The following is a 27,847-nucleotide window of genomic DNA, read 5'->3' as shown; positions in this document are numbered from 1 at the left end:
AGTTGCACACATCGGAACAATTAAACGGTGCACACAAAGCTTAGCTGTCATTGGCTGCTGTTGTCTTCAAAACGGACGGCGCAACTCTATTAAAGTAATGAGCCCAGACATTTATCATTTTTAAAAACAATTGCACAAAGTTAATCATGGAATTTATGAGTTATTTTAAATAGCTGACCCAGTGCTAGCGACATCGATTAGCTTGCTTCCTGTCTGCATCTAAAACAAAAGTAGCAGCAGTAGCTAGCGTCGGTCTTCTCCATACGTTTGGTTCAGCCTTTTTTCAATATTGATACTTTATAACGGCATAGCAATGCTTCGTATGCTAGTACCGTAAGCAATGCTGATGTTGTTCCTGCGTCCGTTTGACGCACTACAAGTTAAAGCATTTTTTTTTTGCTTACGTCTAGGCTGCACCCGCAACATGGAAAGAGAGCTTGAATTTTTGCGTGATCAAGGTAAGGGAAATTGAAAAGTAAAACTAGCTACAATTCGTCACCATACCGTTGAACAACACGATACCATGCACTAAGAAGACATTAACATTGACAAAATTCATGGCGTGAGAAATGAATCTGTGCATATTTTAAAAGGGAAAACGTGAAACATTTGTGTTCTTAGTCCGCAGGCTGAATTCTTCTCTCAGCCAGTATCAACATGGGGAGCATGCTCACACCAAACCATCACAGGTATAAAATAAATTAATATTAATTCAACTTATAGATTGTGTATTTTAGTTGAGTTAAGTTGGGGGGGGGGGGGCTGATGGAAGTAGGAGAGATGTCATCATTCGTAGAATCTTTATGTATGTTTGAATTTAGTCTGAATGAAATGTGAGTACTGTGTTGTAAACTCACCACAAACCTTTTTCTTTTAGGTTGAAGAGGAAAAGAAGACTAAATTTGCAGCTCCCTGGCTCTATGATAGGAGGTCTGACACAACAATCATGCTGTCTCATTGTAAATTTTAGACAGAATTTAGTAACAAAACACCATTAAAGATATTTGTAAGTTGAGTTGTATCATATGATGGTTTGAATGTACTGTTCAACCACTAATAATTTAAGATTTGTCTGTATTACAGTATAATGGCTCCGCTCGTAGCCGAGTACGATCAGCACATTGAAGAAATGTCTCAACAGCTGCAGAAATACCAGGTAAACACAAGATTAGCTAATTAACAAAACAAGCCACTCAAAGTAATGGAGAAAAAGTTTGAACTTACCACTTTAATCATGTATTTAAATTAGGTACATTTTAAATTACAGTATATTTGAGCCAAAGACATTCTTTTTATGTATCTTACTGTAATTCCCACGAAGTGACAAGACTACATGTGATCAGGCTCACTGTGTCTCTTATTTAGATTTGAATGATCTGACACGAGATGACCAGATTAGCTAAAGTTCCTTTTCAGCCCTCTTCCAGTCACAATTATTAACCAATCCTCCTCATTTGTATTCATATTATTGTCAGTCACAGAGTTCCTACAGGTGCCTGGAATTGTCAATGGTTAAAACTGATTCAATATTCAAGATTTTAAAAGTGCTTCCATAAAAGTCCCTGGAAATGTGTAAATATTTTTAGAGGACATCTTACTTTCAAGTTTCATCTGTTTTACTGCTCATCTATAAAAGTTTTCTAATTGAATTATTATTCCTTGTTTCCATTTGCTTTGGCTTCATGCACTTCTACTCATGTCTACAGGTGTCCATGACAGATGTCAAAGAAAAGTTGGAGACGGTTGTCCAGGAAAATGAAAGGTATCTGGGATCTGTTGGTGTCTGATGTTTGTGTTATGCAAATAGAGAAGCTGGATCAAAACATTTATATACAGTCCCTTCCAAAAGTATTGGAACGGCAAGGTCAATTCCTTTGTTTTTGTTGTATACTGAAGACATTTGGGTTTCAGATCAAAAGATGAATACGAGACAAAAGTTCAGAATTCCAGCTTTTATTTCATAGAATTTACATCGAGATGTGTTAAACAACTCAGGACAGAATACCTTTTGTTTGAACCCACCCACTTTTCAAGTGAACAAAAGTATTCTAGTTTGTAGTTGCTCAGGTATTGCATTGTCCATGTATCCCCCTCAACATGCTGGCATGCGCATTTATATTCCAACTGGTGACACTGTGAAAGCGAAAAGAAAGAGAGCTCCTGTTTTTGTTGTTTGTTGTTCTGTTGGATTGGAATACCGGCGAATAACCTCATACAAGCGCTCCTCAAAGTAGGCGTCCATCCGCCGGTATCTCCATCTTTATAATTCAAATGTAAAGCAATATTATGACAGCCATATGGTTCAAAACTCTTGTCAGCATGCTCATACTTTCTATGCCACCATCTCCACCAGTGGACCAGCAACTGGTGCACTGCACCTCAAAATGACCTACACACACTAAACGGGCAACCGTTCCATTTGCGCTGCAGTGTCACACCGACACGCCAACACGATCCTCCTCCTCAGTGGTGGCTAGAGAGATTTCCACAGCACTTCCGTCACATTGTGAGAAGCCGTTCGCTACCGCGGCCCCTGCCACCGGGCGCGAGACCACCACCATCCCCCATAGCACGTCGAGAGTGCTGTGGTGCAGTCCCTCGCTGCCTCCGAAGAGGACCAAAAAGCCCAATTGGCACGGCTCGTGAGACAAGTGCCCGGTGTTTACAAATCACTGAAGCACAATTCACCAATAGAGAACGTAACCTCGCTCAGACGTGAGAGAGGTGGCCACAAAATGGCTTACTTTAACAAGGATTCCTCTCTGTACATTGACCACAGGTAGAATCCTGGTTGGGTCTGTTTTGCACTCTTCGTCGTTGCCATAAATCCTCACGGAGTGTACCAAGCTGCTGCCTTTCCATCTAGCCAGCAGGCTGGCTATTTAACCTGCTGGCTCGCTAGCCATGCTAGCTTCACGCTGTGTTGGATCAACTTTCTCCCTTTTGCTCATAAATCTGCCTCTGTGCTATGGTTTGGTCCCACTCTCCAGTGATGCCTCCATTTCTGCTTCAGTGGTGGGGCTTCCATGTTACCCGTGCAGCTCATTGCAGAGCTATGTTAAACGCAAGCCTCCTCCTGCAGAGAGCTCGTTTTCTGTCTTTTTATTTTTTATTTTATTTTTTTCTCAAACAAACTTTACGGAGTTCTCTGTGAAGCTACAATGCGTACATGTGTAGAAGCAATGCGCACGAAGTCAAAATGTCAGCGGTTGTGGGCAGCATTGCAGCGCTTGTCAGAGTAAAGTAGTTTATGTTTTGACTTGTTTTGATTCGAATGCAAATATTCTGATTCGGGATTAGTTTTTTAATTGGAATAGCAAATCATTTTTTCCTAGCACTAATTTTAACTAGGCTTTACACAATCAGGATTTTTGGGGCCGATCACCGATCCGATCACAAGATGTATCTATTTAAATTTACATATATGTAAATGTAAATTTATATACATTTACTGTATATACTTGTACTTAATTGCTCAAAAAATTATATTTACAATAAATAATGTATCTTTGTTCATCTATTTATGCCAGTGAGGCATAGTGACAGACAGAACAAATGATAAATGGTCTTCTATTAGATGGCAGGAAGTACATACAGTAATTAACGTATCCACTTTTTGTGACATTTTTGTTTGTTGGTGTGCCGTGATTCAATTGTAAAATATGTTCCTTGGCTCCATAAAGGTTGCAACTGACTGCTCTAGTCAGATCGTGTATTATAATCAGTCAGGTCAAACCAACATTACATGACAGAAATAATGGGTGCTAACTTACTGTAATTAAATTACTTCACCCACACCGAAACTTGAGAGCATAATTCGACAGAACGGCGGGATATTTACGTCCAACCGTTCGTGTTACCACTAACTTGCTAGTCTACATAACGTTTTGTTGCCTGCTTGCGAGCCGTATCGTATTCAAAGTATGGGAACATACCTCAAGCAAGCCTTAAACGAACATCCTGTCCTGAGCACCGGTGACCACCAACACACGTTTTTCTCCATTTTGTCCTTATAATACAAAGTCGGCGCGGTCCACTCTTGTTGTCATCGCCACGGTAACGAGTGTATCGGGTCGCATTTGAGTTGACAAGATAAAGCCCAATGATCGTAAAAGGTGCAACTAACTGAGAAATTTGGTCGCACTAGCACATGATTGGCAAAACTGCAGTAATGTAAAGGCTGTGTTTTGCTGATGAATGTTGTTTGACAATGTTTGTATGACAATGAAGGATTCTGTCTTAATGATATTAGTTATTTGACCATACTGCATTTGATTGTAATCTAGACTAGTGGTTATTTATTCATCTTTTTTCAATATTTACACTTCCCTGGCAGGCTGCATGCAGAACTGAGGGAATCAGTTGAGAAGCAGCTTGAGTCAACCATAAAGATCTCTGGAGAAGAGTTAAGCACAGTGGAGGAGGAAGCAGTTGTTAAAAACCTCCAAGATCAAATCAAGCTGTCAGAACAGGTCTGAAGACTTTCCTATTTGCTTACTCCCTGATTTGACTAGCAGCAGAATTGTGTTTTGTTTGTTTTTTAAATGGAACGGAAGCCAAATAATATGGTTAGATTCCTTATATCTAACCATATTATTTGGCTTTTTATTGGCACTTCTGATTTCAGTTACTGTTTAACATGTGCAGCTTTGTGGTATGCTTGTTAATAGTTGTATGAAGAAAATGTCCACCAGCCTTTATTCCTCAAAGCGCAGACGCAGGACTTCCAAGGGGGGTGAATGTGTCAATTGTCTGTGCATTTTGTATTTGATACTCTGACCTATCTGCAGTAATTCATCTTGTTGCAATGTACCATGTTTGTCACTTTAACTTATGTGAAGTTATTACTGCTAACACAAAAAAATTACCTGCTTTTGGAGATGTTTTAAACCAGTCGTCTCACCATCACAATTTGGTCCTTCTCAGAGTCTCCTAGATCCTCACACTAATCTGGACATAAAATTTGGATTTCTATTTCTTGCGATTTGTGCCTACTATATCACACTCCCTGACCAGCCCCTTTAAATGCCTTCATAATGGGAAAATTGTTGTCATTCTACTGTTTATAATGTTGTTTGGTTGGTGAATGACACTTTCCCTTCACATACATGCATGGCTTTGAACGTGTTCTGTGCATTTACATAGGAGCGGATGCAGGCCATGGAATTGTGGCAGACTGCAACACTAGGAGCTTGATCGCCTCCAGGGGTTCTACCAGAAGAGCCTCGCTGATGGACAGAATGCAGATGCTAAGGAACAGCAGTTCAAGGTCATCCTCATACAATGAGATTCACAGCCATCATATCTACTACTTTACTACTTGGAGTAAATGTCACAGCACTCTTAAAGCTAACTGAAAGAGTTTGACCTTGCCTGATTGAAAGCATTTAACAAACAATAACAAACACTTTCTCTTGTCATAGGATCAAATTCTAGTTACCCAACAGCACACACACCAACTCCAAGTGACCAATCAGGCGCTACAATTGGTATGTAATTAGATAAGATTACCTTTATTCGTCCCACAATTGGGAAATTTGCATCGTTTCAATGGATACAGGAAACAAAAAGTAGCATGCAACAAGGAATAAGTCTGGTGTTGGCGCTGTTAGCCATGACGCCATAAAATGCAGCAGGCTTGCCTCCCGGAAGTCCATCTCATGCCGGTCAGCAATGCAATGCTGTTAGCGTTTGCATCTTATTGGGTTTAATGTTCCCATGATAACAGACTGACATCATATCCTCCTTGCTCCATGCCCTGTCCCGGGACGACATTCCTGTCTCCTCCTCCTCAGCTCACAGGGAACATTGAGTCTCGCTGCGGGAGCCATCGTAGTGGTAGCACGAAATGCAAACAGATAATCCCGACTGCAAACACAGGAGCTATAGCACTTAAGCCATATGCATAAAGCAAAAGAAACACACTTGGGTCATAAAACCCAAACAAACACGGCAAAAAAGATGAGAAAAGAAAAGCTGAATAATGAGCTGGTGCTGCCAAAAAAGGGGGAAAATAATGTGTAAAAATAATCATATTTAATACTACCTATGCATGGTTGATGGCTCTCACGTTTGCACCTTCACCCAATCAAGCTATACGGTAATACATATGGAAACCTGAGTGGAGTCGAATAGAGATGCGAGAGTAACCCTACACGTATCTGATGTATTTTTAATGAGAGGACAAATCTAGGGCTCTAACTTTTACGATCTCCTATGTAACAACAGTTGGAAAGTAGCATTTTTGTGAATGGATTTTGAAAGTCAGTACTGTTTGTTTTTAATCAAAGGGTGCAATAAGAATCATGCCACACACATGGCAAACTTGTGTCTCTTGTCACACACAGACCAATCAACAGCTTCTAAAGACGGTGACAGAGCAGAGTAGAGAGATGGAGGGGCTACACAGCCAGCTCAGGTAACTAAATGAGTTTGATTTACAATCGCTGTCACTGACGATAATCCTCTGCAATTATGTTCTGTCGAAGGTTGCTAGGTACAGGGTCCAGCAACACCGATGGCTGTGTTGTGGTATGCTAATAGTGGTTATAATTCAGAACATCAACTACAAACCTAAATGTTCTATGGGTGTTGTGTTGTAGAACAACCAAAGGTGACTTGGGGACGGCCACAAACAAAGTGGAGGAAATGAACAAACAGCTCCAGTTGGTTCAGCACCAGCTTAAGAGACAGGTGAACAAATACATGTTTTACAACATGATGACTTGTGAGTAGAATTGCTGGAACAACTGTGTTTTTGTTATTACAACTTGTGTAATATTGCTAAGACATTTTAACCACATTGCGTAATTAAGACTTGTTGGCATATGTCTTGAGCCTACATAATATACAGTATGCCCCTGAGATGTTACGGTTGAAGGAAAGGAAATTATCTACCTTTGTAGTAGTGCTTGGCGATGTGGCCTAAATTTGATATCACAATTTTTTTCATATTGTCAATATTTGATGTGACTGTGTTAACGTTCCAAACCAAATTGATTTACCTTATAAAGCAGAAGGTTTATTTCACAATTATAAACATCACAAATATGAACATTACTTTTCCTGCAGGTATTTAAAAATATAATGTTCTCAAAATAAGAGAAGCCACTGTAGCAACCTGTCCTGGTTTTCTTAGTCCAGCTTCTTCGAATTTAAGGCTTATTTGTGCAATTGTCTCGCCAATATGATCTTTGGGTGCATAGCTTGTCTACAAACAGGTACTTTTCAGCTCCCGCTCTTCAAGGTAGTGAAGTACATTGCACTGCGCATCTACTCCACTGGTCAGTTGTCATAGATGTGATTACAGCTGGCAGACACACTTGTTGTAAATTTCTCCCTGAGATTATTGTAACCGATATTGGATAAAACCTGTACACTTTCATTCCAATATGTCCTAGCAATCATCATTCCAATATGACCTAACAATGTGTCCAAAAATAGTTTCCATTTGTCACTTAAAATGCTGCGGACAAAGTCTGGTAGTTCCAAAACTGGCCGCTGTTGTTTACTGGTGTTGTGGCACAATGCAGACAGAGAATGGAACTGGCGTATTTCCGGGTCACAGAGATACAATATGACTAGATCCTATTCCAAAAGACGTGGCGGCCATGTTGGATGTGAGGCATTGATGTGGCCGCCATGGTTGATGATGGTTATATCAATTGTCTTTTGTGTATACTAAAAAACTGCTTCAATGTAACCGACAATCAGCTATATCGGACAACTCCCCGCCCCTATTAGTCCTTTATATCGAGGTCCCACTCTATATACAATGAGATAGTTGAAGTTACCTCCCTCCATTTGGTGCTCAACCTCTCATAACGAGAGGAGCTGAACTTAGATCCTGGTAAGTTAGTTTTGTTGAGGTTACAGGAGCGGCACAGGGAGTTGTGGCTCTCTTTAGCTTGATACATGCATTGCTCTCGATAACGTGCTTCATCTTCAGGTGATTTTACACGGATATGCTTGTCTTCATCGCAACATCTTTCATACACATTTTTCAGACTATGGTTGTTTCCAAATGATAGCTGTTATGTGCCCTATTTTGCAACTATTTCTGACTCGCTAATCGCTATCCGCAAGCATGGTGTTGTCTCCGGACAACAAGAGTTGCCACAGAAGTCTCGCGGAGAAACGAAATCTCGTGCAGTAGCAAAAAGTATAGAAAATAAAATCGATGACCCCCTTTTCCATATGGACCATTAATAGAATACCAATGGAATCAAGCTTCACAATATATCTCCCAGCACTACCTTGTAGCTACAATAACTTTCACTTTAATGGAATGGCTTTCTTCAAGATTTTCCAGTGTGTGGCAGTCAGTCATCACTTATCGTTAACTGAACCCTTTCTTTTGGAGCAATTTTCTAGTTATAGAAAAATTTAAATGACTAATTTTTTAACGTGGCGGATTTTATGGAACATTATCATTGCTTGTGATCCATCATGCCACCAGTCCATGTACTTTGTGGCGATGAGAAGGTATTTCACCGTGTGCCCTCAGAGTATTCTATGGGAGGTGTGCCATGAGTATTTCGGTACCTGTACAACCAGTGTTAGAGTTTGGTCCGCATTGCCCGCAGTACGTCAGATTTTTTTCCAGTGAGGGTTGGACTCCCCAAGGGCGCCCGTTATCACTGATTCTGTTCATAACCTTTATGGACAGAATTTCCAGGTGGAGCGAGGGGGTCCAGTTTGGTATTGTCTCTGCTTTTTGCAGTTCTGTTGGCTTCATCAAGCCATGATCTTATGTATGACGCACCTGTGATGAGACTCAGCACCTGTAAGTCTTAGTCTATGGTCCAAGTATCTTTGGGTGGTTTTCATGAGTGAGGAAAGATGGGCATGGGAGCTCCACAGGTGGCTTGGTCTGTCGTGGTGAAGAAAAGCTTAGCCGAAAGGCAATTTTGGCTGATATACTTCTGACACACACTTATGGTCATGAGGTGATGATGAGCTGGCTCAGGTCTCTGGTTAGGATGTATCCCTGGTTGGGCCTGGCCAATTCTGATATTTAGCAGATAACCAATTAATCAGCTGATTAATTTGCAAAATATATAATGATACTTTACTTTTATACTTTTTTTTGGTCCTTAATGCTTACAACTAAAGAGATGAATTACAGGCAGAATATTTGACTGTTTTGCAATACTTTGTTCCTTAGTACCGTAATTTCTCGTGTATAATGCGTATCCAGTTATAATGCGCACCCCCAAAGTTGACCTCAAAATTCTGGAAAACCCTTCAACCTATGTATAATGCATTTTTACAATGGCTGATTTTGCTTCTACCCATAGAGTCAAAACATTTATTATCTTTGTTTAGTTAGTTTTTTCAAATAATTATTCTGAAGTTAAGCACTTTATTTGAACACATAATCCATTCATCCATCCATTTTCTGAGCCGCTTCTCCTCACTAGGGTCGCGGGCGTGCTGGAGCCTATCCCAGCTGTCATCGGGCAGGAGGCGGGGTACACCCTGAACTGGTTGCCAGCCAATCGCAGGGCACATAGAAACAAACAACCATTCGCACTCACAGTCATGCCTACGGGCAATTTAGAGTCTCCAATTAATGCATGTTTTTGGAATGTGGGAGGAAAACCGGAGTGCCCGGAGAAAACCCACGCAGGCACGGGGGGAACATGCAAACTCCACACAGGCGGGGCCGGGGATTGAACCCGGGTCCTCAGAACTGTGAGGCTGACGCTCTAACCAGTCGCCCACCGTGGCGCCTGAACACATAATACTTCGTTTTTATTTACTTGCTCTTATTTTGAAATTCACATCCCTACTTTTATTTAGTAAATGATAAAGCACACAGCTGTGCTCATATGTTTGATTACCCAGGCAGAATTTGTAAGATGGGTACAATTCTTTAAAGAAAACATGAAAGGCGAGGCGAAACACACTTAATTGTATTTTAATGGGATTCAAATTAAACTGTCAGGCATTTCAGAAAAGCATTATCATTAAACAAAACATAACCGTGAAGAAATTAATTATGGTTGTTGTTCAGTTGTATTTAAAAAAAATAAAATAATAATAATTATATTTCACATTCTCCCAGGGTATGTAAACTTATGAGCACAACTGTACATATATGCAGTCGTACGTACCCCTGTCCTATTGTAATGATAGCATAGGCTACCCCTTTTTCATAACCTCTAGATGGCGGTGGCATATTAGAATGAAAGTGTACACCTTTCTCACAACCTCTGGGTGGTGATGGCATATTGGAATGAAAGTGTACACCTGTTTATCATAACCTCTAGATGGCGGTATACATTTATAAAATGTGAAAGTTTTTTTTCATATTCATACATGTAAATCAGTCTCCTTTCGGCGAAATTCGCCGTTTTGACCTCAAAATAGGCCATTTACATGAATCGTACAGATCCGATGAGTTTTTCCTGGGGTGAGTTTGCCATCGCTGTCGTCATCATAAGCTGTTTCATACTCTTTGAACGCTGGCAGCTAGATCCATTCCACACATCCACACACAGATGTAATTTCTGAATATTAATCCATGGCGGACTAATATGCGAAAGTGCATTGGCCTGAGGTTCCGCCTTTGCGCTCGAGACCTGCTTAGTAGTCACAGGATTTGACGACGCCAGACAAAACACTTCAGCCGCTTCAGCTGTTAAGAAGTAACGGTACTTTTACTCCGTTTCAATGATCTAAATGTCGCTTGCTACTTTTATTGATCAATTCTTGCTTATTTATCAACTATTTCGTGCGCCAGACTTCGACTTCCACATTGGGTGCTGTTTGCGCCAATCCAGTTTAAGCGCTAGTGACGTTTAAGTCTAGTTCACCAATCAAACGACACAAAAGTCACACGACCTCACACGTCGTCTTCTATTGGGCTTCCCGGGCATAAGTATTAACACTAGAAAAGCCAGCCCGGCTGATTGTTGTGCCTACGTGTCAGCCCTTTTGGGAAGGTCGTCGTAACCATGAAGGCAAGGGCGCGCTACTCGTGTTTACATTTCGATGAACAAAAACAACAGTTTTCATGTATTGTAGTATTTGTCTGGCACTATCTGCCCAAATGTGGATATTTCAGCACACTTATAACTTGAGAAAACAAGTATTATTTTGTTATTTTCATTTTATTTATGTTCATGCTGTGGTTAAAAAAAACATAAATTCCTCACTATATACTCAGTACTTGTAATTATTTCACTGTGTACTTTTTACTCATAGTCAAGTAATTTTTTAGAAGACTACTTTTTACTTTTACTTGAGTCACATTATCTTCAAGTAACAGTACTCTTACTTGAGTACAATACTTGACTACTCTGCTCACCTCTGGAGCAGACATCCTCTATTGCTACTCTTACGTATAAGCAACATCCTTTGCTCATCAGATCAGCCAGTCTCATATTTGTTCATGAGAAAGTAATAATATGTTCGGTGTTTAATCAGCAAAACTGGCTGATTAGGATTATTTTGAAAAGGGCTAAAAACTGACAAATCGGTCGGGCCCTGCTCCCTGAGGTGTTAACTGCACGTCCCACCAGGAGACACGCTTGAGAGACTTTTGGCTGGCTGAGGAAACGACTTGGGATTTCTCCTGGAGAGCTGGAAAAAAATGACCGGGGAGAGTAAGCTCTCTGCTTAGGCCTTTGCCTTGCGACCAGACCCGGGATAAGCGGAAGAAGATGGATAGATGGTGAGCCTGCTGTAAATGCCATGCACGTACTGTGTGTATTCAGGAGGAAGATCTGATCGAGGCTCGCAGCAGAGAGGAAGCAGCAGAGCGACAAATTCAACACCTGCAGTTAACCATCAGCCAGAAAGAGACCAAGTGAGTACACGAAGAACTCTAGCTTCACTTGACATGGCTCATCCCATAGTCTCACTTAGTTGCTTGAGAATTTGTACCACAGTATATATCATTTCATTGTACCTTTGTCATTGGTGCAGTTCACCATCAGTTTCTTATTTTGTTCATTCTCTGAGGCTCAAAACGACATCCCAGGAGGCAAATGATGTTCGAGGAGAGCAAACTATGTGGGAGCAAATGTCAGGGAACCTTAAGGCCCGATGCGCTACCTTAGAACAGGAGAAGTATGAGGCTCTGGACAAAGTTCGAGAGAGTGTGCAGATGGCTGAGGAGGCGGTACTGCAAAAGAATGAGGTGAATTGTACTCTTTTATAGCCCCCATGAATATTGGCATTGCATGTATTTGTCTGTGAACAGGGGACTATAAAAGGTTTTGAAATCAGTCAATACTGCAAAGCTGCACATTAAGTCAAGTTATTATAGCAAATTATCAATGTTGCATCAAGGGATGGGTGAGCACTGATACCAGCTATCAGTATCAGGCTGATACTGACCTTAATTCAAGGTATTGGGTATTCATAAAGCCTGCTGATACCAGCCACTGATACTAAAGAGAGAAAATCTGACATCGAGTAAATCGTCCTCACCAGTAGTTGGCGCTGCACCGCAGCAGTTTGACATCGCTGAATCATAATGTGCGTCAGAAAGAGAGGTCTTTTTCTACAATTTTCTGTCATTGTGTTAATTGAAAATGTATGTATCAAAAGTGCTACTGGTATCGGTGTGTACTCGAGTGAATGTACTGGTATCGGCCTGAAAAAAAGTGTTATTGATCATTCCTAGTTGGATCCCACCAGGAAAACCCTGGCAATCCACTGGATTCATTCATCTCTGCCACCTCAGAGATTTTTTGTGAACACAGTAGTTGGACCCCTACTCTCCATTTCCATATTTTCTGTGTGCTAGTTATTTAATATGTCATGTTATTCTGTGTATATGATGACTGTAACTACGCAAAGTACAAACCATAGCTGTATATGTCTGTGTTGTGTACCATTCCAAGTATGCGTGCATATATTTTCGTGAAAATATAGGTGAATTTGGAACAATCTACACATCATCAATGGTGTATGCTTGTTTTCCTTAGGCTCTATTAAGAGAGAAGCAGATAATAGAGGAGCTTGAGAAGACAAAGAAGGTCATTCCACAGTTGATTGAGGATGCTGCTCTGCGCACCAGAAAAGAGGTAAGGGTATTTGTAAATAGTTTTGGAATAAAAACTACTGTGGTATTATTTCTGCAGATATTTATATAATGTACTCTTTCAACACTCTTCTTTTTTTTTTTACCCATCCCACATTTATACTCCTCATTTACAAACTTATTTTTCTCTGCTGTACCTGATTCTCTAGATCCCCTTAATGTATTCTAATAAAGCATAAACAAATTGGGGGGGGGGGTTTCTCGGCATCAAACCATTTAACTGGTTAATCCTGCTAAAATTATTGTCACTGGAAAGTGAGCTCTCAATCCTAGTCACTGTTTGGACTTCAACAAACAATCAGGTCTGTGAGAAACAGCCTTGGCGACTGAGGCCTTGAGCACTGGATGCCTTTGGCTTTTTATCCCCAGGGTAATTAAATATCTAATGAAAAGGCTAACACTAGACATTGTGGCAGGTTTAAAAATTATACACCAATCAACTATATAGCCCATTTTTCTTCTGAAATCTCATAAATGCAGGTTATCTCTGTGCTATTGTTCTAGTGAAAGCACACATACACTGATACATCAAATGGTCTCTCTCATTCCTCTGTATGATAACTACAAAGTCCTCAAAAAGCCAATACACCCTGTAGAGACTGCTTCAAGAAGCATAAAACCAAGATTTCCTCATAATTGCCTGCACTAATACAGGCTATCTGCAAGGGAGGTTGTCGTTTTTGGATGGGTTTTGTCTGGTTCACTGACACGAAGATCACACAAAAAGGTTTTGATGTACTTTCAGATCTAATGGTGAAAATTGAGGTCGCAGGAAAATGTTGACATTTTATGGCACTAACTCTTAACTCTGAGAATGATATCCTTGTGATTATAAATATGAGAAAATACTAGCAGGTAATATAAAATTTAACATATATTACATAATTTAAAAAGTATTAACAACTGAAGTCGAAAGGACAGCTACACATTGATTGTTAATAGTAAAGATCACTCAAATGTTGTCTTTCATTTAGAACATAGAATTACGTCACCAAATGTGATACATTTTGTATAGTACAATTTATTGCCAGCCCTTGAATTCCAATGGTACATTAAATATTATATTGGAACTGCATGACGTATTTATGTTAAACAGGTGGATAATATACGCAAGCAGTGCAATGTTGAACTCCGTCATATGGCTGAGGAGCTGTCTTTGTTGCAACTGGTAAGAATCTATCTCACACTCAAAAATGTTTCCAAATCATCTTAAATCCAATTCAATTTTTTGTGCTCTGCTTATCCAGTCTGTAACTCCTACTACTTGATTGTTTCTGTCATAACTCTCCCCACGTCTGCAGGAGTGTGCAGACAAAGAGTCTCTGATTGAGCGGTCTAAACGAGAGAGAAAAGCTTTAGAGGAGGAACTGGCAAAGGTATCTTTGAACTGAAGATTATCCCAAAGACAGCCCCACAGTTTTTACAGTGTTTAATTATGCGCGCGTCCTCAACCATGAGGTTGATGTTTTTTTTGTTGTTGTTTGTGATGTAGGTGGTTAAAGAGGGCAGGGCAGAACCAGATCTTGGCAAATTTGATGTCCTTCACCAGAGGTGTCTCAATGCAGAGAGGATGAAAGATGAAATAAACATCACTTTGCAAAGTACGCAAAGCAAACTAAAAAAGATGGAAATGGGGTTAGTGGAATAGCTTAATACTTGATGGTGTTTCTTCCCAATGGTTAATAACTTCCTATAATCTGCAGGACAGATACTCAGCCAAAATTATTCTGACCATCTAGTTGTATAACTCTTTGCCCAATAATTCTCGCCCATCTTTCCATATTTCTATAGCTACAATGAGGAATTGTCCCGCAGTCAGGAAGAAGTGCAGCGGCTGACGGGCTGTTTGGCTGCAGCAAGAGAGGACTGTGTTAAGATCAGTGATGAGCGACTCCAGCTACAACAGGAGAACTTTCAGATACGCAGGGAGATGGATGAACTGCGCAAGGCCTCCTTGCTTGTCCAAAAGAAGGCCAAACAACAGGTAAATGTGGAAGAAAAGATGTACTACAAGACATAAAAGACATACTACATACTACTAAGTATGCTTTTGAATTGAGATGAATAATGAAATTTTGTAGCTAACCTGTGAACGCTGCTGTCTTTTTCCAGGTGTCACAGATGGAGCAAGAGTACAGCCTAAAAGAGAAGACACTTACTGCACAGATGAGTGACCTGGAGGAGAGTAGTCGCAACTCAAGTGCTGATCTGATGCGCCTTCTCACTGCACAGAAAAAAAGTATTCATCGCTGGAAAGACGAAGCAAAAAATATGGCCCAGGCCTTTGAAAATAAAATGAAAAGTCTGAAGTAAGAACCGATTAACTAATGACTGAACCAAGAAAGAAATATTGTAAGGATCTGTAGTACAACTTCATAACCTCTAGGTCGCATACAAGAATGAATGTGTATGACTTCTTCATATCCTCTAGGGGGGGCAGCATATTGGAATGAAAGTGTACAGCTTTTTCATAACCTCTAGATGGCGGCATACATTTATAAAATGGGAAACTCTTTTTCATTTTCTCATAACTATGTATAATGCGCACTATTGACTTGATAATTTTGGGGGGGAAATGTGCATTATACATGATAAACTACGGTAAATCCAGGCGTGAGGTTATAGTTTCAAATCTGTGCGATGTCATGACAGTTTACTTTTTCTTTCAGGGCAGAGCTGAATCAACACAAGCAACGGTCACATGAGTTAGAGCTACAGCTTGAAAATAACCTCAAAATAATTGAAGAGGTGTGTGTGCAACACAAACAACATTCATTTTTAGTCAAGAGGCTATGCTTTAAGCATAGTTTAACACGTCTTGCATTTTTAAAGTAAACCTCAGCTTCATGGGGCATCTTAAATAATACAAGATTAAAGTAATATATATTATAATATTATATGATTGAATGAGTACCAAGAGGTGTGTGTGTGTGTGTGTGTGTGTGTGTGTGTGTGAGTGTGAGTGTGTGTGTGTGTGTGTGAGTGTGTGTATATACAGTGGGTACGGAAAGTATTCAGACCCAGTATTCAGATATTGCAGCCATTTGCTAAGATCATTCAAGTTCTTTTTTCCCCCTCATTAATGTACACAACGCACCGGTACGGTATTGTTGAAATTTTTGCATATTTATTAAAAAAGAAAAACTGAAATATCACACAGCCATAAGTATTCAGACCCTTTGCTGTGACACTCATATATTTAACTTGGGTGCTGTCCATTTCTTCTGATCATCCTTGAGATGGTTCTACACCAGGGGTGGGCAAACGTTTTGGCTCGGGCCACATTGACTTTTAAAATTTGACTGGCGGGCCAAGCCAGGACCAGATGCTTATATATAAAAAATAAACAAGAATTGGCATTGTAATGTTAGATTTACTTTTAATGGGGATAGTCTTGTTTTGTTGATCACCTTTTTTTGCCCGTGCATCAAAGTCTGGTGTTATGTTTTGTTGTGGCAATTATCAGAACACATCCTTAGGTGTTCATCACTCAGCTGGGAGCTGTAGGATGTTTTGTTGGTGTTCATCACACTAAAAGTCTTTTCACATACATATGTAGAGCCAAACACCACCAGCATTCTCTGTGCCATCTTCCAAATTTTTGGAAATTTGTCTGTGCTTAATGAAGCATAAAACTCATCCAGTTTGAGAGTTGAACTCCTCTTTTAAGACAATATCACATTGGAGATCAATCAGTTCCATCTGCAGCTCTTGTGGCGCTGTTTAAGGGTCTTGTGTGACTGAATCCTGGGTGGCAGTTTGTCAGAGAGAGGTGTTTTACTGAGCCTGCAAGCTAGATTTTAACCGCTGAGCCGTAACCATCAGTTCCTGCGTTGATTGGCTGTTAGCATAATAAGCATGCTTGGTAGAAAAGTGACAGCTGATGTTATATTCCTCTAAAACCGCAATGGTTTCTTAACAAATTGTACATACACCCTTTGACCGGACTTCAGTGAAAAAGTATTTAGTAGTCCATTCTATATTAAGCACTCAGCACTCGCTGTTGACTTTTCCTTTCTTTGGCCCACTCATGGTTGAAGAAGGGTTCAGAGCAGTACCAGAGTAAAAACACAACAGCCAAAGTCAAGTCAATGTATCACTGTACCTACTGCACTACCTGGTGGAACCACTGGGCATTACAGGACAACCTGGTGGAACCACTGGGCATTACTGCACAACCTGTTGGAACCACTCGGCCAAGGTCAAATGAATGTAGTCATGAGTTTGATATGATTTGGGCGATTCTGTACCAATGTTTGGCGGGCCGGATTAAAATGATCAATGGGCCGGATGTGGCCCGCAGGCTGTAGTTTGCCCACCCCTGTTCTACACCTTCACTGGAGTCCAGCTGTATTTTATTATACTGATTGGACTTGATTAGGAAAGCCACACACCTGTCTATAAGACCTTACAGCTCACAGTGCATGTCAGAGCAAATGAGAATCATGAGGTTAAAGGAACTGCCTGAAGAGCTTAGACACAGAATTGTGGTAAGGCACAGATCTGGCCAAGGTGACAAATAAAATTCTGCTGCACTAAATTTTCCTAAGAGCACAGTGGCCTTCTTAATCCTTAAATAGAAGCCGTTTGGGATGACTAGAACCCTTCCTAGATCTGGCCGTCCGGCCAAACTGACCAATCGGGGGAGAAGAGCCTTGGTGAGAGAGGTAAAGAAGAACCCAAAGATCACTGTGGCTGAGCGACAGAGATGCAGTCTGAGATGGGTGAAAGTTCTAGAAAGTTAACCATCACTGCAGCCTTTATGGCAGAGTGGCCCGACGCAAGCCTCTCCTCAATGAAAGACACATGGAAGCCTGCATGGACTTTGCTAAAAAAACACCTGAAGGACTCCAAGATGGTGAGAAATAAGATTCTCTGGTCTGATGAGACCAAGATGGAACTTTTTGGCCTTAATTCTAAGCGATGTGTGGAGAAAACCACGCACTGCTCATCACCTGTCCAATACAGTCCCAACAGTGAAGCAAGGTGGTGGCAGCATCATGCTGTGTGAGTGTTTTTCAGCTGCAGGGACAGGAAGACTGGTTGCAATCAAAGGAAAGATGAATATGGCCAAGTACAGTGATATTGTTGACGAAAACCTTCTCCAGAGTACTCAGGACCGCAGACTGGGCCAAAGGTTCACCTTCCAACAAGACAATGATCCTAAGCACACAGCTAAAATAACAAAGGAGTGGCTTCAGAACAACTCCGTGACTGTTCTTGAATGGCCCATCCAGAGGCCTGACTTAAACCCAATTTGGCATCTCTGGAGAGACCTGAAAGTGGTTGTCCACCAACGTTCTCCATCCAACCTGACAGAACTGGAGAGGATCTGCAAGGAGGAATGACAGGGCATCCCCAAATCCAGCTGTGAAAAACCTGTCGCATCATTCCCAAAAAGACTCATGGCTGTATTAGCCCAAAAGGGTGCTTCTACTAAATACTGAGGAAATGGTCTGAAAACTTATGGCTGTGTGATATTTGAGTTTTTCTTCTTTTTTAATAAATCTGCAAACATTTCAACAATTCTGTTATTTTCTATCAATAGAGGGTGTTGTGTGTTCATTGAGGGGGAAAAAATGATTTTATCAAATGGCTGCAATATAACAAAACTTTAAGGGGATCTGAATACTTTCCGTACCCGCTGTATGTGGATGTGTGTGTGTCTGTGTGTGTGTGTATCGATCTACATTTACAAAGCTGTCCATACTCAATTTTGACAGTTTCATCAGGTATTAATTTACCTATGTACAGTGGGGCAAAAAAAGTATATATATTTTTTTCGTCAGCCACCAATTGTGCAAGTTCTCCCACCTAAAAAGATGAGAGAGGCCTGTAATTTTCATCATAGACATACCTCACCTATGAGAGACAAAATGAGAAAAATAAAATCCAGAAAATCACACTATCTGATTTTTGAAGAATTCATTAGCAAATGATGATGGAAAATAAGTATTTGGTCAATAACAAAAGTTCATCTCAATACTTTCTTATATACCCTTTGTTGGCAATGGCAGAGGTCAAGTCTTCACAAGGTTTTCACATACTGTTGCTGGTATTTTGGCCCATTCCTCCATGCAGATCTCCTCTAGAGCAGTGATGTTTTGGGGCTGTCGCTGGGCAACAAAGACTTTCAACTCCCTCCAAAGATTTTCTATGGGGTTGAGCTCTGGAGACTGGCTAGGCAACTCCAGGACCTTGAAATGCTTTCATCTGACCATATGGCAATCTCCCAGTCCTCTTCTGGATCATCCAAATACTCGCTAGCAAACTTTAGACGGGCCTGGACATGCACTGGCTTAAGCAGGGAGGCATGTCTGCCACTGCAGGAATTTGAGTCCCTGGTGGCGTCGTGTGTTACTGATGGTAGCCTTTGATACTTTGGTCCCAGCTCTCTCCAGGTCATTCATTAGGTCTCCCCGTGTGGTTGTGGAATTTTTGCTCACCATTGTTGTGATTATTTTGACCCCACGGGGTGAGATCTTACGTGGCGCCCCAGATCGAGGGAGATTATCAGTGGTCTTGTATGTCTTCCATTTTCTAATAATTGCTCCCACAGTTGATTTCTTCACACCAACCTGCTTACCTATTGCAAATTCAGTCTTCCCTGCCTGGTGCAGGTCTACAATTTTGTTTCTGGTGTCCTTTTACAGCTCTTTACTCTTGGCCATAGTGGAGTTTGGAGTGTGACTGTTTGAGATTGTGGACAGGTGTCTTATACAGTGATAACGAGTTCAAACAGGTTCCATTAATACAGGTGAGTGGAGGACAGAGGAGCCTCTGGCATGAACCTTAAAAGGCTGTTCACGCTCAAACTCTCCATTTTTGCTGAAATGAAAAATATCTGCAAGGAAGAGTGGGCCAAAATATCTCCACAGAGATGTGAAAACCCATTGCCAGTTATAGAAAACGCTCGAGTTCAGTTGTTGCTGCTGAGGGTGGACCAACCAGTTAATTAGATTTAGGGGGCCATTACTTTTTCACACAAGGCCAGGTAACTTTGAAAAGGTTTTTTTCCCCCCTTAATAAATGAAATCCCCATTTAAAAACAGCATTTTAAGTTCACCTGAGTTTTATTTGCCCAATAGTAACATTTGTTTGATGATCGTAAACAAACTGGGGAAACTATGCAAAAATTTAAGAAGGGGGCCAATACTTTTTCACGGCACTGTAGATAAAGTCAATATTGTGTTTGTGCAGTATGAGAGACAGCTAGCAGAGTATCAAGAGAAGGCCAGTCGCCTCCAAAGACGACTGACTGAGGTTGAGCAACGTGCAACTACTGCTTCACAACAGGTACAATGTATGTCAAGCACATGGTAGCCATGGTGATAAATTGTAACACTCTGACCTACATCTTGAATACTGAGGTGCAGGTATGAATGAACTGGAGCATACAGCATCTATCCTTGTTTTTTTCCCCAGCAGCATTTATGAATGTTAAAAATGTGGGAATGTGCAAATAGTAATGTAATTTTATCTGTCCTCCCCTACAGATTACAGTTATGGCATCGAAGCAAAGAAAAAACTACTTTTGTGATCCAAAGCATGAATAACGGCACTTTTCTCACACCTAGTGGAACTGTGATGGCTGTCTTTGTATAACATATTGTTGATATAATTTTGAGTTTAACAAGTTGCTTAAGTTTACACGTTAGGCAAGGTCCAGTCCACCGTTTCCTAATCTTTTTCAGCCCAACAAATTAGAAATGTGGTTCGTACCCAGATCCCAAACTTACACAAATAGTATGTATTGATGTAACATCAGCATACACACATCATTTGATGACATAGAACACGACAGACAATTAATTCACATCAATTTATAACAAACATAATTAAAAATGTGTACCACTTCAGCCCCCCAAAAATAGTTTGACATTTTACTCACAAATCAGTGACCCAATATAAACTGACTTGAGACAACTTGTGGACCTTATTCTAAGTTTGGAAAAAGCAAGCCTTGTCTGATTTAAACATTTAATTAGGTGTATTTGTACAGTATTTATAATCTCGTTTTGACACTTAGTATGTAGCATAAAAGTACTACAACCCCAATTCCAATGAAGTTGGGACATTGTGTTATACATAAATAAAAACAGAATACAATGATTTGCAAATCATGTTCAACCTATATTTAATTGAATCCACTACAAAGATATTTAATGTTCAAACTGATCAACTTTATTGTTTTTAGCAGATAATCATGAACTTAAAATTTTATGGCTGCAACATGTTCCAAAAAAGCTGGGACAGGGTCATGTTTACCATTGTGTTAATCACCTTTTCTTTTAACAACATTCAATAAATGTTTGGGAACTGAGGACACTAATTGTTGAAGCTTTGTAGGTGGAATTCTCTCCCATTCTTGCTTGATGTACAACTACAGCTTCAGCTGTTCAACAATCTGGGGTCTGCGTTGTCGTATTTTACGCTTCATAAAGCACCACACATTTTCAATGAGAGACAGGTTTGGACTGCAGGCAGGCCAGTCTAGTACCCGCACTCGTATTCTATGAAGCCACGCTGTTGTAACACGTGCAGAATATGGTTTGGCATTGTCTTGCTGAAATAAGCAGGGGCGTCATTGGCAAAGACATTGCTTGGATGGCAGCATATGTTTCTCCAAAACCTGTATGTGCCTTTCAGCATTAATGGTGCCTTCACAGATGTGTAAGTTACCCATGCCATTGGCACTAACACAGCCCCATACCATCACGGATGCTGGCTTTTGAACTTTGCGTCCATAACAGTCCGGATGGTTCTTTTCCTCTTTGGCCCGGAGGACACAATGGCCACAATTTCCAAAAACAATTTGAAATGTGGACTCGTCGGACCACAGAACACTTTTCCACTTTGCATCAGTCCATCTTAGATGAGCTCAAACCCAGAAAAGCTGGCGCCGTTTCTGGGTGTTGTTGCTAAATGGCTTTTGCTTTGCATAGTAGAGTTTCATGTCGCACTTACGGATGTAGCGCCGAACTGTATTTACTGACAATGGTTTTCTGAAGTGTTCATGAGCCCATGCGGTGATGTCCTTTACACATTGATGTCGGTTTTTGATGCAGTCCCACCTGAGGGATCGAAGGTCACGTGCATTCAATGTTGGTTTTCGGCCTTGCCGCTTACATGCAGTGATTTCTCCAGATTCTCTGAAGCTTTTGATTATATTATGGACAGTAAATGATGAAATTCCTTTCAATTGTACGTTGAGGAACAATGTCCTTAAACTGTTCGACTATTTTCTCACGAACTTGTTCACAAAGGGGTGAACCTCACCCCATCTTTGCTTGTGAATGACTGAGCAATTCAGGGAAGATCCTTTTATACCAAATCATGGCACCCTCCTGTTCCCAATTAGCCTGTTCACCTGTGGGATGTTCCAAACAGGTGTTTGATGATCATTCCTCAACTTTCTCAATCTTTTTTGCCACCTGTCCCAGCTTTTTGGAACGTGTTTCAGCCATAAAGTTCTAAGTTAATGATTATTTGCTAAAAACAATAAAGTTTATCAGTTTGAACATTAAATATCTTTGTAGTGTATTCAATTAAATATAGGTTGAACATGATTTGCAAATCATTGTATTCTGATTTTATTTATGTTTAACACAACGTCCCAACTTCATTGGAACTGGGTTTGTTGATCACTTTCATAATTCATGGGATTTTCAATAAAGTTTTCAATGTTTCTACACATTGTAGATATTTGGTATTTGGAGGCATTCAAGCCTGCAAAATGAAACTGTTCACCATAGGATAGTGTCTTGGTGACATTGATTGGTGTTATTTGTTTTGTATATCTGTTTAATAGCAAGTCCATCATTAGTTGTTTTTATGCATATGTTTTGTATATGATGTAATTTAAATGAAAAATAAGTTGCATATAATGTTGCCATTGTTGGGCCCATTATTTCTTTGTGTGTGCCTGCATGCATCCTATCTACATTATTACCATGTATTAAATTGGATATTTTGTATTTGGTTTTCTAGAAATGTCCCCATTAAACGATGGACAAAATGAACACATTCATGTTATGGTAAAACTCTCATTTTAAAATGATCACTGTCCGTTTTAGATTGGTTGAGATTAGTTTTATTCTAATCAAGTTCTAATTAGGTTTCTTGATGTAGGGGATTAACAAAAAAACAACTGCCCCTATGATTATGAAGTGACTACAGTGTTTAAAGTAACCTTGTTGCAGGTATGTGCTTTCTGTATGATATAATAGATTGCAGCAAAGTACAGTTGCCCATGTATGGAAAGGATAATTACTTTTTCTGTACTGGCTTGACAGACTTCTCCAAGCAGCAAATTAATGACGCATCGTTTACTAGGAGCACCACTTTGCCACATCCAATATGGTGGCGATGTTGAAACGACTGAGAGTTCATGGTTGTCTTTATATATGCTTGTGGCATTAACTATTATATTGCAACAAATGTGGAGAAACGCCATATTCCCCCTCCATGGCCTTATAAGAGATTTGTTTTGCTGTTGACAGCCTTAAGAATGATTCGAGACGAATGTGTCGTCTTGTCATCCTAAAAGCACCCTTTCTTTGATTAGCATCATCTACTTAAGTTTTTTTTTTTTTAGCTTTTACTGAAGTTGAATCAGAACTTATCTGACCAAATTGTTTTTTTGTTTTTTTTTTACACAAAAGTAGTACTGTACCTCTACTTAAGTACCGAGAGTGATTACTTTTGCCACCTGCAGTTGCCCCTATCTTTTTTAAAATGTGACAAGCGGCTGAAGATTGGAAAGGGGCTCCGACTATTACTGTGACCTGTTGAGGCTCTTTGTCGGCAATGCATGTCGGGAAAACCTAAAGTTGCTAGGAGACCGGAAGTATGAGCTACTGACGCAACCCTGACGTGATACGCGTTTGATACACGTATTCTGGAACGTATGCTTAAAGGTAGGCGTAATTGTCTTAATGCTCTGGTTAAATAATTATGCTTATGCCCCGATAAAGCAGTGTTCACAATAACATTGTAAATGTTCTTCCCCTACTTGATATTGGGATTACTAAATCGATGTTAAACAGTTAAGAAAAACCTGACATTACTTGTCAATAGCTTTGCCTCATGAGTCTTTTTAACCCCAGCAAAAAAATATTTGTATTTTTCAGTTGGACGATGGACATTTTGTCGCGCAGAAGCGTTTCATTTGCCAAGGCAAAAAGCATGTTGCCATGACAACAAATCGTACTATAGGAAGTGCTGTAACTGTCCAAGTGTCTGCCGTAGCGACACCTTCCTGATCATTTTCAATCCACATTTTCGTAAAGGTTTCAGCTTTATACATTTACCGAATAATTTAAATATGGCTTTCGTAGCCAATAACCAATAAAAGCAAGCTATTGACTACGTGTATAAATACACGCCCAAGGTTTATTCACTGATACACTCTGGATTCAGCTAATTGTTCTGCCGAAATGATTTTGGGGGGAATACTGCAAATTCCACCAAGTCGCGCATTTGCCTTACACAGTGAAATCTAAATTTAGCAACATACGTCAGCGGCATCCACCCACCAGCATCCGCGTAACTTTCTTTATTTAGTTTATTGGCGCGTTATCTGCGCGTGTAACATCCCATGATGTCAGTGATCATTGCATCTCTGACGTATGCACAATCACACACCAGTGTCCATAATGTCCGTTTTCGATCATGTTTAGTAATTTGCGATGGGATGGAATAACTATGAGTTGAAAACAAAGCAATCCAGCCCACGTTGTGTAAGGACTTTTATTTTATTTTATTTTATTTTTAACCTACGGTGGCATCGACATCATGTTCCTCGTCTGGACATAGTGGGGATGATGATTGCATGGGTAAAAACTGACAACATACACTAACAAAATCCTTTGGGTGCATGCAAATGTGCATTTACCGTAATGAGACCCAATTTTGTTTACTACAATTGTGCTTTTACAAATATATTCAGTTACACTTACATAGACTCAATGTAAGTGTGAGCTTCAATTTGGACAATATGGTTATTATTGGGGTTAAGTTTGGCATACATCCTATATATACTCTCCACAATAATCATAAACATTGCTTAATGAATGCAACACTAACATAACTGATCGTAACATATCTAATCATTATACAGCTGTCTACAGTACTCTAATTCCATGTAATGTACTGTGTCTGCATGCGTACCTAATGAAGTGGCCAGTGGTTTGTTACTGTACTTTGAGAGTCATGTTGCTTATATTCCAGCTGACATGGTCAAGTCTTGATTGTAAAGCAGTAGTGTGACCCACAAGGAGGATTTCATTATTTTCTGATTCTGACACTATACATCAATAATATATCCCATGTCCACATTTCATTTCAGAGCTAGGTCTCCCACAGCAGCAAAGCCCCACCATGTTACCTCCACTCCATGATAAAGGCACACAGGTATGAACAAGCACAGATTATGAGTTTATTGAAACAAGATTAAAAAAACAAAAAAAATCCAGTATATATCTATTTAATAGTTTTTAATGGTTGTAATTTTCATGTTGCAACTGTCTCATTCTTAGCGTTGTTATACACGTTATTGTTTACTGATGTCTTCCGCATAATATAGGCCCTGCTGAAGAAGCGCATTAAACGGAAATTGCCAATTGAAGAGCACTTTAAATCCCAGGAAAAGAGATATTTCCCAGGCTGGCATTCTCAGGCACCTTTATCCAGTGTAAAAGAGCCACCACAGAGGCGTAGCTTGCCATCACCTGTAAAACTGCCGCCGTTGCAATCTAGCACGAAGGTCAGTGACACTCATGTTTAGAAGTAGAAGATGATAAAGAATTAAGTGAACCCCCTGCGACATACATCCCTCCCCTTTACATGCAGTGCAAAACGGGGACACTGTATAGGTCCATTTAGTAAATCATAAGTACAAAAAAAAAAAAAACGTGTAATTCTAAAAAAGGTTTTTTTACAGCTCCACCCATGAGCCGGATTGAAATAAGTTTCTTCACTGATTACTTTTCAATGAGTCAACCAAATAACTAATGTGACACACCTTCTAATATTTTTTCATCCTTAATAAAGACCATGCTCCCTGGAAGGTTTTTATTTTTGCTTTTGCATTCTCTTACTTTTATCAGGATCAACCCTCCCTAAATGAAGCATCAACCTCTTGTCCAGCAAAAAGACCTTTTTCCCTTAAGAAAGACGCAAACCTGGAAACCCCCTCTGAAGTCCGAATTTTTGAACACAGCAAGGATGACTACACGATGGTTAGCAAAGACGGCGTATTGTCGACGTGTCGGGAAAACTTTGATTTTGTAAGCCTTGAACGGTTTGAGGAGGAATATCAACTCCACCGCAAGCTGGTTCTCATCCCCTTCTTTGCTCGCTTCAAATTATTCAAACCTTTCTATATCTGGCATAAAAAAGTCTGTGCCAAGAAGATGCACATGGCTCAAGAGGCTCTCAAAGAGAACTTGTTCATGATCAATCCGGTAAGTAGAGTAACTAGTCTGTCTAGTTGTCTGTAAAAATACAGTGGCAAGAATATGTATGTGATCCTTTTGGAACGTCATCGTTTTCTCAATAAATTTATCATAAATTGTGATCGTGATCAAAGTCAATGCTATTGACACATATGTCTAAATTAATAACAAAATGTTTTGATCACCCATGTCTTAATTGGGAACAACCCCACCCCTTGCCCCTCAAAAATGCTCTTATTGCTTACGGGAAAAGTATATGAACCCTTAAATAAATGTTATCAAAACATTTAATTGGAGTCAGGTTTTAGCGTACTTGGAATCTTGATAAAATAATGAGTTTGGTAGTGTGGACTACAGCTACAGTACTTCGGCTGATAAACCCCCCTCAAGCTTTTAGATTTCGCTCTGCACAAGAAGAGCAGGCTTATGAGCCTTGCGTCACCAAAAACATGCCTCAGATGATCTACAATCAAGAATTGTTGATTTACATATAGCTGGCAAGGGTTAGAATGTATTATAGAAATTTCAAAGACTTGAACATTTTTGTCAGGCAAACAATTTAAAAATGGAGAAACTTTGAGACTGTTGCTACTCTACTAAAAAGGCCTAATGAAAACTCATCTGCTGTGTTCATGAGTCCACAATACGTAATACATTGAACAACCAGGGTATCTACGACAGGGACACCACAAAGGAAGCAACAGCTCACTAAAAAGAACATTGCTACATGCCTGACGTTTGAAAAAAGATCACATTGACTCACCACAGCGGTGTTGGCAAAATGTTTTGTCGATTGATGAAACTAAGATTGAACTATTTGGAAATACCACACAGAACTACATCTGACTTGGCTGGCGACCAGTTCAGGGTATACCCCGCTTCTCACCCAGAGTTAGCTGGGATAGGCTGTAGCATACCCGCGACCCTAGTGAGGATAAGCGGGACGGAAATGAACTAGATCGGATGTAAAAAAAGGCACGACATATCATGAAAATATCATCCCAAGAATAAAGTATGCTGCAGGATCATGATTAGGGCCTGCTTTGCTATGTCAGTGCCTTGCCAGCTTGCAATCATTGAGGGGGAAGATGAATTCCCAAGTATATCAGAAAGGTGGGTGATGCAACAGGAGAACAACCCTAAATATCAGATACAGAAGGGCTTCAGAAAAACAAAATCTGCCAAAGGGTGTGGGCAAGTCAGAGCCTCAGACCTCAACCCAATAAAAATGCAATACACACGAGATGTCCAAAAATTATCACAGAGCTAAAGCAGTTTTGCCTGGAAGAATGGGCTAAAATTCCTCCGCAAAGATGTGCAGGTGGGAGCCACA

At 40.2% G+C, this 27,847-nt stretch overlaps 2 protein-coding genes across 2 annotated transcripts in view; both read left to right on the top strand.

Moving 5' to 3' along the window:
- Positions 1 to 42: 42 nt before the first annotated feature.
- On the top strand, positions 43 to 22,605 carry LOC133403788 (sodium channel and clathrin linker 1-like). Its single transcript, XM_061679041.1, is given in 23 exon segments — positions 43 to 94; positions 411 to 458; positions 622 to 689; positions 878 to 930; positions 1,084 to 1,156; positions 1,707 to 1,762; positions 4,337 to 4,472; positions 5,146 to 5,187; positions 5,189 to 5,269; positions 5,424 to 5,489; positions 6,348 to 6,418; positions 6,603 to 6,693; positions 11,724 to 11,815; positions 11,971 to 12,148; positions 12,942 to 13,040; positions 14,154 to 14,225; positions 14,359 to 14,433; positions 14,550 to 14,692; positions 14,849 to 15,041; positions 15,170 to 15,366; positions 15,727 to 15,805; positions 20,258 to 20,353; positions 20,554 to 22,605. Coding segments are annotated over 22 exon segments (2,055 nt in total). The 5' UTR covers positions 43 to 94; positions 411 to 424; the 3' UTR covers positions 20,614 to 22,605.
- A 1,321-nt stretch (positions 22,606 to 23,926) lies between these two features.
- dnah6 (dynein, axonemal, heavy chain 6) overlaps positions 23,927 to 27,847 on the top strand; it is a 62,170-nt gene continuing 58,249 nt past the window's right edge. Inside the window, exons 1-4 of the mRNA XM_061679043.1 lie at positions 23,927 to 23,976; positions 25,407 to 25,471; positions 25,644 to 25,823; positions 26,167 to 26,523. Coding sequence (XP_061535027.1) covers positions 23,967 to 23,976; positions 25,407 to 25,471; positions 25,644 to 25,823; positions 26,167 to 26,523 — 612 coding nt within the window. The 5' untranslated portion in view covers positions 23,927 to 23,966. The remainder of the gene's footprint in view (positions 23,977 to 25,406; positions 25,472 to 25,643; positions 25,824 to 26,166; positions 26,524 to 27,847) is intronic.

The sequence above is a fragment of the Phycodurus eques genome, chromosome 6, assembly GCF_024500275.1.
Source record: "Phycodurus eques isolate BA_2022a chromosome 6, UOR_Pequ_1.1, whole genome shotgun sequence".
Classification (NCBI taxonomy): domain Eukaryota; kingdom Metazoa; phylum Chordata; class Actinopteri; order Syngnathiformes; family Syngnathidae; genus Phycodurus; species Phycodurus eques.
Note: the sequence above shows the minus strand (reverse complement) of the source record. Positions and strands in the feature narration are given on the sequence as shown.